This window comes from Eleutherodactylus coqui, chromosome 4 (genome assembly GCF_035609145.1).
Source record: "Eleutherodactylus coqui strain aEleCoq1 chromosome 4, aEleCoq1.hap1, whole genome shotgun sequence".
Lineage (NCBI taxonomy): Eukaryota > Metazoa > Chordata > Amphibia > Anura > Eleutherodactylidae > Eleutherodactylus > Eleutherodactylus coqui.
The window spans coordinates 89,575,379-89,586,932 of NC_089840.1; the positions used below are offsets into that span (position 1 = coordinate 89,575,379).

General features: G+C 41.6%; 1 protein-coding gene across 1 annotated transcript in view; it reads left to right on the top strand.

The window, feature by feature from the left end:
• Nucleotides 1–11,554, top strand: part of POLA1 (DNA polymerase alpha 1, catalytic subunit) — a 278,247-nt gene that overhangs the window by 202,520 nt on the left and 64,173 nt on the right. The window contains exon 34 of the mRNA XM_066599857.1: nt 6,068–6,184. Within this exon, the coding sequence (XP_066455954.1) occupies nt 6,068–6,184 (117 nt within the window). The remainder of the gene's footprint in view (nt 1–6,067; nt 6,185–11,554) is intronic.

Sequence of the window (11,554 nt, forward strand, 5' to 3'; positions counted from 1 at the left end):
TAAATCACAATGGGGAGACTTGACCCAGTGACATGTACCAGAATTATGGCTCGGTTTACCCCTCCCCCCCCCCCCCCCCAAAAAAAAAAAAGAAAAAAACAATGTACATGCCTTGCATCAGATTTATTGAGATTTTTGTTCCTCCTTAGAAAGTTTTGTAAAGTATCTTTAAAAAAAAAAAAAAGGGGGGGGGGGGGGTGGCTTGGAGTCTTAAATTGCTTCAAAATTTTGGTGCAATGTATTGGCCTGAAGTAAGCCAGCCAAGAGTTGGTGTAAGCAGAAGCATCTGTCGTGTTAAGACGCACCAAATCTGAGCCACTGGGGTAGATTTGTACCAATCTTTTGTCTTCCTGGTTTAGTTTTAAGCTGTCTAAATATAAGCTATTAATGATAAATCTGTCCCATACATTAAACAGATCTATAGACTCCACTCATCGAATGAAGGCCCTCTTAACCTCGGTTTGGCTTGGTGTTTGTCCGGGATACAGATTTCTAAATGGAATAGCCTAGTAAACTGCACTATTCCATTCAAATGCATTCTGTAAAAAAACAAAAAAACAACTATCCTTAAAATGGATGGCAGTAATGCTGCGTAAAATGCTGTGTCAGCTCTTATGCAAAATAATGACATTTTGTACCAGTTTACAATCTGCAAATGGCAAGAAACGTTTTAATTCTTCAATTATTCTTTATTGAGCGAGTGAAAACGAAGCAAATCATACAAGGTCACATAAATTTAAAGTCTTTGAAATTCAACAATTTAGTTTTTCAGCATTTAGCATCTGACAGCTTATGAATTCGGTCCATTTTTAAGGCTTAAACGCCTTGTAAGCCGCTTGTACTCCTTTTAAAGTATTTTTGGAAAAAACAAAATATCAGCCATTAAAACAGTTAAAATGTTACACAGTTGGGACTTATAATTTTTGATGTACTTACTCAGACTGCTTGAATCTTCCAAATACATTATTTATGTAACCTCCTTGGAAATAGTTGTCCAAATTTCTTTGTATTTTCTGATGTATTTTATATACAGAATCAGTAAAGCTGTGAAATTTTCAGTCCAAGTGAAAAAAAAGTGATAATTTTGTGCTAGAAGCAGGGAGGATGTATTGCCAATAAATAACTGGATTGTTAATATTTGACATTTGGAGTATATGGTACTTTGCGTTGGGCTGTGTTTACCTTATGCTTGGTGTGTAATTTGGAGGTGTTACATGATGTATGTCACTGTATAGCCATACAGTAACCTTCATCAGCCATTGGCTGCAATGCAAAAATACCACATATATACCATGCTGTATACCGTTCCTGGTCTACCATTATATAGGAAACTGCAGCCTGCTGTGCTTTCCTATACACTATGAGGGCTCTTTCCCACGAGCATATATTGGCTGGCGTTTTCACGGCCTGGCCTATATACGCTATCATCTGGGGGCGTAGAAGCTCTTGAACGGGCGCACAAATCTAACGTGAAACTGCTTTCTGTACATGGGTATAGTTTCCTGACTGGGAAGATTGGGATTTGGCTTATATCCTTAGTCATATTGCAAGGCCTGTTAGGTCGGTCATTATTTTATAGGGATGTTGCCTTGCAACAGGTAAAGCTGCACAGGCACTATACCATCTCACATTTGCATCCCTTTAAAATGTTATTGCCGCCATATTGTGTGCCCTCATGTTGTCCCCACACCTGTTTGCGTGTCTATTAGCCAATGTGCATAAAGTACCATAGGGTAGCCATACTCAAGGACACCACCAGTATCACTAGTCCCACCGGTAAGCTGTGAGAGACAAGATGCTCTGCAGTCTAGTGATAGGCCTGTTGATCTAAAGCCAGTCAAGTCAGTGTATTGATGGGGCGGACAGGGATTGTTTTACATATGACACTCTTTGATACAAAACGGTAGTGTCCTGCTTCTGTGGGTGCATTTCTTGCATTGGTGATACACTCCAGTCACTTGCCAATGGTCGCTGGTTCTTTGTTTTGTTACTTATGATTCTTGACACATTACTTATTGTAATGGGGAAATAGGAGCGTTTTCCGCCTCACACCAAGGTCTGCCATATGTGAAAACCTAATAGGTTGGCAGTCAGTAAAAAAATGCCAGATACAGAGTGGCATGCACCCACTTTCTGACACTGTCTAGTCAGTGCTCCCACTGTTTAACTGTATAACCACATTTCACATTGACAAGGGAAAGTCACTGACAAGAGAGCGCTCAGAAGGCTCAGTGCATCATGTAAGCCAAAGAAAACTAAAGATCGCAGTCCGACTACCATTAAAAATGAACCTTTATTGTAATATGCCTTTTATAGGTGGTTTTATTTTGGGACTGAACCCTTGATTATCTATCCTCGGGATCAATACTAGATCACTGAGGGTCCACCACTCGAGGTCTCTGCCAGTCAATTGATTGAAGAAGCCATGGTGCTCATGTGATCAACACAACCTCTTTTTACACCTATGACATTATATTCATCAGTCACATGATCTGAGAGCAGCTCTGTCCCACTCAAGTGAACAGGATTGAGTTTCTATGCCAGGCACTACCACTATACGATGTACTGTCCTGGGCCTGGTGTGGATTGAAGTGGCTGTTGCGGTTATCGGGGTGCTGCAGTCACTTCATTTAGCTGATCAGCGGGGATTCTGAGCAGTGGACGTCTGCTGATCAACTCGCTGACCTATACTGAGGATAGGTCATCTATGGTCTAGTCCCGGAAGACCCTTTTTATAGGGAACCTATTAGCTTGAATATCCTGGGGATTCAGTATAACTTGTATTTTATTCATTTAAACTCTGCACAAAATGAGCTAAATGATCCAGTCTGCTTTCCTAGCAGCGATTTTTGAAAACTACCTTATACAGCTAACAATCACTGATATGACTGCCCAGTGGACCACACAGGTCGGAATGTGTAGAGCTTTAAATGAATGATATGCAAATTATACTGCTTCCCTCATAAAACTATATATCAATCTGCTCAGCTCCTCCTGCTCTATAACCCGATGCCTGCAGTTTGAACAGCATTTTTAACCTGACAGATTCTCTTTAAAAACCATCAGAAGTCCTAATGCTATCAAAGAACATAATACAAACTGTAGAAAAAAAATTATCAAGAGAAATAAAATTAAAAGGATTTAATGGAAGCATGAATAGGGAGGGGGAATTCTCACCTTATTATAGATATCTTATCTCACAAACAGGACTACTGCCCTGACAAGGGCGATCCTGAACAGGAATGTCCTTGTAACTCCCACACTAATTCCATGAGATAGTGGACAAGAGATGGTTACAACACCTACCAATGAACCTCCTTGTACAACCCCAATTCCAAAAAAGTTGAGACGTTGTGTAAAATGTAAATAAATTTAAAAAAAAAGCCATGATTTGGAAATGTCATATAACCATACTTTATGCACAATACAACATATATCACGAGTTGAAAGGGAGACCGTTTGCCATTTCATTTTTTTTTAAATGAACTCGTTTAGAAATTGGCAACAACACATCTCAAAAAAGTTGGCACAGGGCCATGTCTACAATTGCGTAGCATCCCCTTCTTTTTCCATCAGTCTGTAAAAGTCTCGAAAGTGAGGTAAAGCGGTTTTATTAGAACCAATGCTTTCTAATGAATGCGTTCCCATGTCCAATTTTTACAAGTGCGAACAAAATCGCACCTGCAAAAGACAGGACAGCATTTAAAAAAAAAAAAGCAAAGCTTTGCATCGCACGAAAACGCATTTTTTTGTGCGATAGGATGCAACTTTGACACTAGGAAAACCTACTGTCAAAGCCCTTAAATAAGCCCAAGCTGCAGGGGGGGGGGGGGGGAGGGGGAGGAGAGAACAATCAGCTAGACACACTGTCTGGCTCTACGGCACTGGTCCTCTTAATTTCTTCTGGCCAGGGATTGAAAAATCCCCACCTCCTGGAAGTGCTGCCTCTGATTGGCCATTCATTCAGGGGTTTCACATCCAAGGAATACCCTGCTGCAGCTGTCACAGCCGCAGCAGGGAATAGCGAACCTCTCCTATTGCTTTCAATAGGGATGCACTATTTTTTTTTTAAAGCTTTGGTTACGTGTTTTTTTTACACGTGTTGTTTGATTTAAAAAAAAAATTTAAAGTGCGCCTAATCATGTGCTAAAAAATCACTTGTATGACAAAGCTCTCAATTTCTGGAATAATCCCTGAGCCCATGCAGTGATTTGCATTTTTGAATCATGCCTGTTTTAATACAGTGATGCCTGAGAGCATGTAGATCTCAAGCATCCTGATCGTCTGCCTTGTCTCCTGTGCACCTGAATTTCTCAAGATTCTCAGAATTTTTTGATAATATGTATAGTAGATGGTGGGGTATTCAAGGTTTTCACAATTTTACATTTGAGGATAATTTTTTAGAATTTTTCCATAGTTTTTAGACCGTTTTCCACAGATTAGTGAACCTTTGACCATCTTTGCTTTTGAGTGACTCTGCCTCTCTAGCATGCTCTTTTTATACGCAGTCATTTGGCTTGGCAGAAAATTGACCCTCCAACTGGTTTTCAGGCCTTTTGTTAACCATGCGCTCCATTCAGTCTCCACCTCACTGCAGGGGATGCAGTAACTCTGCATTTAGGACTGAGGACACGGAACCACTGTTTTTCAGATCAGGAGGGGTCTTGGCAGTGAGACCTCCACTAATCGGCAAGTTATCCCCTTTCCTATGGAAAAAGAATGATTGTAATCTTTGTACAGCATCTTTAATAGTATTAATGCCACCAAGAGCCCTCTTAGTAGTAATTGTGCCCTATTAATATCCCCAAGTGCCCCCTCAGTAGTAACTGTGCCCCAGTAATAGTGACCCCAAGTGCCTCCTAAACTGCAACTGTGTCTCCAAGTACCTCTTTAACATCTCCAAGTATCCTCCGTAACTATATAGTCCCTAAACTAAAAAAATAAATAAAACTATGCTTACCTAATCTACTAATGTAGTGACATCGTTGCGCCACCTGCATTGTAATGCTGAAAGCATCAGGCTCTCGCCCATCCACTTCCTGTTCTAAAGCTCCTGTGTGTAGCAGGGCCACTCCACATTCTGAGTTGTGTTGCAGCTGAAGTCAGGACACAAGCAGGAAGAAGCAACCGAAGCACAACTTGGGACATCGGGTGACCCTAAGCACCTGGAGGAGCGGCCCGGGGGCGTCTGCCGCCACAACCTCCCTTCCCCTCAGCCCAGTCTGCCCCGTTTTCTCTGTCTTCTCTCTCTGCAATCAGCATTCATGTCTGCTAAAGCTGGATTTCTCGTGATAACAGGCAGTGGACAAGTTATACAGAACGGAGACACCTAGTCGCCAGCACTTTAGAGGAATGTGACAGTTTTGTTAAAAGTATTTTACAAATTTGATTGTCATTACATTGGCCGTTATTAGGGAACAGATTGAAAGTGGCAATTTAATGGTAGTTCTGTGATTTCACGTTGACAAGGGGAAAGGTAACACCCGGTTGTCAGTTTATTCCTAAATTGACAGGAAGAATAATAAAGGAACTGCATAATGCAGAGATCAAAGAACAGGTCTTAGAGAAATACTATGGGATATAGAAGTATTTACTAAAACTGGAGGTATCTACAGTAGCATATGCTGGGAATGAAAAAAAAGGGCAAATTGCCCACGTGGCTTTGGCTGTGTCGAAACGTCACTTGGCATGCTCAGCTGCTTCTCTGGTGCATTGCCAGGTAGAAAACTATAGATATATAGATGATTTTATTTTAGTGGTCAACCAAACACCTGAATGTTTCTTATTAATTAGCCTCTTTGTCTTTAATGTCTAAAGGCATTTTAAATATTTTACTGTAGTTTTCTGCTTGTTGTGTAGCTGATTGATGTATACAGAGGCAAATGCAGTGGGTTGTGGGTAACTGTGGTAAATTTCATGAGACATTGAATAAATTGGAGCTGTTAAATAAGTCAATGTAATATAAATTACATGTGATGTGACGTTTTGTGGTATGTCGAGTATAATTGAGATATTACTCCCAGATCACGTAAATAAAGCTTTTTTAATGTTTATCTTGCTCTTTTAGGGTTGGCTTTTGTGTGAAGAACAGACCTGCCAGAACAAGACTCGTAGTCTTCCCCTAAACTTCTCTCGCAATGGTCCTATATGCCAGGCCTGCCTAAAGGCTACTCTAAGACCAGAAGTAAGTGCAAACCATTACCCATTTTTGTATAACTTCACTCAAATGGCCTATAGTATGTTTTCTTTGATATTGTGTAATTTCAGCATAGTTTTTACTGAATTCCATTTAATTTCATTCAAATATACTAAGATGTATAATAAAATAACAGAGATTGTGAATGAATTGTAAACATATTTACACTGACTAAATGCAGCTCATGTAAGGCTGAATGCGTATGGGCGGAAATTCCGCAGTGAGATTTCGTGCAGAATTTCCACCGTTACACGCTGGCATAGGATTGCATTAGTTCATGGCATGTCCTATTTCAGTGTGAGACTCACAGAGGCTCACACTGCCGCATCATCACTGACACGCTGGCTCTCCACTGCGCATGTGCGGCTGTGCGCCAGCCGGGACATCGCAGAACGCAGAGAAAAGACACCCTGGACAAGTAAGCAAAAGGTCAATGCAGGGGCATAGGTCGCATCCTGCTGCAAGAATCTCGCAGCCAGAATCCAACCCGGCCATCTGCATTCACCCAAAGGCTGCCTGTCCATGGGCGAGTTTTCATTGCAAGATCCATAGGCTAACTATGGAAAGGCCAGCCCAACGTCCACGAGTGGAGAATCATAGGGATTCAACGCTTGTGGGATTCAAATCGTGGTATGCTGCGATTTGCCACGATTATCCGCGATGAGCCAATCTATTACATAGGCTCACCGCGGAGAGTCGTCAGTACTCCCCCTCTCCTCCCCCGTGGCAGAATATTGCTAGCCATATTCCGTTACGGCTGTGGACGGGCAGCCTAAAGGGTTGCCCGGGACATTGGGGTTCTCCATTGATAACCTGCTCTTGGGACAGATCATCAATAAATGATTGATGGGGGGGTCTGCCACTTGAGATTCCTGCTGATCAGCTGATTCCTGGCACCATTATCAGTGCAGAAAGCAGATTGTGCTATCTGTATTGCAGGTGCAGCTCCTATTGAATTCAGCCAGGAGTATGCCTGTAGCACCAAACCAGGCCACTGCAATACAGGATGGCGTGTTCTGCTTCCTGTGGTGTCCATACTGACAGCGGTGCCAGGAATCGGCAGATCTGCAGGGATCTCGAGCAGCAGACCCTCGCCAATCATCTGTTGCTGCCCTATCCTAAGGAGTAGGTAATCAATTAAGAAAAAAAAAAAATACCCGAAGTCCTAGACAACCCCTTTTAAGTATTAGTCAATTTGGCAATCCGTGCATTGCGCAACTGATTTTAAGACACATCTGGTAATGTTGCTCAACTTCACTTGCGATTATGTGACTATTTGAAGTGGAAATATTAGTGACCCCTACCACCACCACTGACGAGAATAAGGGGCCCAAAATCCCAGTTCTTGGAAAGCGAGATTAGAATATGCAGTCCACTATCCATAGGGATTTATGGAAGAGTGGGAAACGGCTACTTGAGCGCCTTCTCTAAGATTTGATCTTCAGCATGCTTTCTAGTGACTAAAGTTGCAGTGTAGCCCAGTAGTTACCAATGAGAACACAGAATATTTAGTAACATGCTGTCATTATGGCAGTATTCTCATCTGGGCCCCCATATCACCTCCCCTCATCCTGCTGGCTGTTCTGTGGTTTTTATGGACCACCCTGTACTAAGCTGTTTTCCTACCTCCCAACTTCAATGGGAGTTACAGAAAAAGCATAGCACCACAAGCTGCGCTGTTTACGAAACCTACATCTGTGCTATGCTGTTCACATAACTCCCATTCACTTTAATGGGAGTTACAGAAACAACATGGCACAGGGTTCTTGGCTAATTCTGTAAAACTTATCCACTTCTTGAAGCCTGTATGTCTGAGGTTTGAATACCCCTGTAACTGCGCCTAACAAATTCCAGTCATAAGAATGCCAATAAGGAAGATGGAACAATACCTCTACAGCACCACCTATTGGGAGGCAGCATTCCTGTAAATCAATGTTATACTCGTTATACAAGCCTTGTAACAATGACTGGGAATTGAAAGCCAAGCCAGAATCCATACACAGACAGCTGTTTCGGGCTGTTTCTGGCTTGGCTAGCAAGAGGCCTATGATGTGGGTCAAGTACGCTATCTTTTCTCCTTAGAGAGCGCAACTAGAAGGTGAGTGAGTGAGGAGACTTATAAGGACATCCATGCTCCTCTGGATAATATGCAAATAAGAGAGACTGAACAATACACCCGAAACAGCTCGCTGTGTATGTATTCTGGTTTGGCTTTCAATTCCTTACCAGGCTTGTATAAAATGTATAACATTGACTTGCAGGAATGCTGCCTTCCAATAGGTGGTGCTGCAGATGTATTATTCCATCTCCCTTATTTGCATATTTCCCAGAGGAGCATGAATGGCCTTATAAGTCTCCTCACTCACCTTCTAGGTGCTCTCAATAAGGAGAAAAGATAGCAGTCATAAGAATGGAATGAGATATGTATTTTTTTCTTTTACTGATGTCTGCAGGCAATATAAAATCTAGGTTGTTTTTGTATTGTGAAGATACTCTTTGTGATTTACCCTAGGGATTCAGAATATACCAAATATGAAAACTGTAGTATGTTTAATGCTTCACATGATTATTTATCCCTCAGCTACCAAGTGTGTTCAATGGTTATTGTTTTGCCTTGGACATAACTGCAAAGGCCAGTGGTTTCATGTCTTGACTCATTCACCCAATTCCCCCTCACTTTTCAAAGTAGATCATCAGATCATGATATAATAAAACTATGTTTTAGTGTCCGATTTCAGGGTCAGCGGAAAATGCCATCAATGATCTACAACCCTAAAGGAGTTATGCAGTTTAGACTATCCCTTTTGATTTGGAAGGTCTACCAGGAATAATTTGCTAGGTGTGTCCCAGTGTAGGGACTTAGTGGTCAGCTGTATTCTGGGAGGGGACCTATCAGCAGATGTTCAAGCTCCCTGCAGTGCCACCACAGGACAAATGATGTAATAGCAACTGTAATGCTTCAATGTGTTTGTTCAGTCCTCCAGGCTTCGGAGATGCTCTTCTCTGAGAGGGAAGGAGGGACCATTCTTCTTTGCCCTACCACTCTGTTCAAACCTTATGAAGATAACCAAAACGGCCAAGAACTTTCCAGCTATCGGGGCTTCCAACAATCTGACTGTTATCACTTTTATAATGTGGATGGGTGATAAATATCATCATTTTGTAGAGTCCCTTTAGAGATGAATGTGGTTCCTACTTGGTCTAGTCTATTTTTATTCTTTGCTTTCGCTTCTGTTTTCTTACAACCATAGGCAAACATCACATATACATTTTAAGTGTACTTACAGTTGGTACTGGTCTTTGCATTCCCATTCATGGGACATTAGCCAGTTAAGTGTTTGGCTAATGGAACTTTCTTGAATACAAACAGCATATTCTCTATTACAGTGGGAGTTAATCCCCTATCCAGCTCTATTTTTTATGTAACGTTTAACCTCTAGGAAATTCCTTCGTAAACAAGGGTCTATGTCAACTGTTGAAATGTAGCCGAGCTCATACGAGGCAAGGCTTTCTCTTCAGGTCCTTGAATCTGTATTATATGGTGTTATGATTTCTTTGTGATAGCGCCTTTCTGAGTGTTAGAGGCCTCAGCTTTACTTGGCCTCAGCTAAGCTTATTATGCTTTTGAAAAAAAAAAACATTTCCAAAGCTGGTTGTACGCCCAGTGGCTTACCACTTGTGAGTGATTACAGATTTTTCTTGTTTTTGGTACCCCTCTGACCTCACCCTCCCACCACTTTTATTTCACATTGCGAAAAACATCCACTGCACATCCAAGTTTCAATAAGCAGCATAAACCCTACACATTTTGGTGTTAGGAAAACGCAGAGAATCTGCTTAACTCCTTCCCTGAGAGTTTTCCCAAATGGTCTAAAGACGCTAATTTCTTCTTTCATGCTCAGTTCATAGGATTTCCTTTTTTTTTTTAAATTGCACACCCAATAGACTGGAATCATACATCATGGCCCATGCTTGACAGCTGCATGTGTTTTTGAAATTCCGAGAGGGCCACACAAAAGTTTGGTTAACTTCTAGAGATTTTGGTTTCTCACAATTCTTGTACAGGGTGAAGCACGCTGCAGCTTTGCCTTACTTATATATTAGACATAGATGTGTATGGTCCTCTATAATGAGGAAGAAGGGACCATTCTTCTTTGACCAGTTTATAATCTTTCCAAGCCTATTACCTACTTAGAAAGCCATAAGCCAATTTAATAGTCTCTTTATATTATTAAAGATGTATTATGGTAAAGGGAGCTTAATCTATATGCCTGTGACTGGTGCAAGGTTCTGTTACTAAAGGCCAATGTTTTAGGTGACTAGGTTAAATGTTAAGTGAATTATCTAAAAGGCATTCTTCACTTAATTTTTTTTAAATGACCGCTTATTTAGCTCTACTTGTTTATAGGTTTTTACCCATTCGAATAGGTGCATAAAATTTGATGTATATAGGGTGTTTTCAAAAAGACTGACTGAGTGCAATATCTCAATACCGGTGTCCTATAGTAAGATAACAGTGTACTTGAATAGGAAGGTATGAATGCACTACAGAAGGGTATGGCACACGACACCCTGGAACATTGATTTCAATTTTGTGTTGTGGCCCCTGTACGATAGGGACAGATCATCCGGGAGGTCATTCACCATCCTCTGCAGGAGATTCACATTTGAGAGTCCCGTGACTGCTCCATACATGTGTGGTAGCAGAAGGAGGACACTTCAAGTATTCTTTCCTTACTCCAGTTGTAGCAACGGTCCCATGGGTCTTATAGAGACGCGGAAAGCAGATTTCTGCTTTTCACATGCTGCTCTTCAACTTTGCAGTTGGTTTTTACGCTCTTTCTCTTTTAGGGGTCACAACACAAAGTTGAAATCCATATTCAGGCGTCCGTACGCCATACCATCCTGTAGCGCACCCATGCCTCCCTTTTCAACTACGCTACTATTTCAATATAGGACACCAGAATTGAACTATAGAGCTGGACCAGTCTTTTTGAATACATCATGTATAGAGTCAGAATGCAAAGAAAATCTTAGCAATAAAAAAAAGTAGAGCGTTCGCTGTCATTGTCCCTTGTACCAATACCAGGGGTGACCGACTGTCTTATGCAATGGCTCCCAAAATCATCACACCAGCAGTGGGGGCAGTGTGCTGCTCTACAGCAAAGGCAGGATTGAGACGCTCATCCCTAGGTATCCAGGCATAGTCATGGTAGTTGTCTGTGCCCATACTAAACCTGGATTTGTCGCTGTGAGGACAACCTGATTTCACCTTTTAGTAGTCCAGTTTTGTCGTTTATGACACTATTGCAAAATAATGCCGTGGGTACGTTTCAAAGGCAGTAAATGTAATGGGTG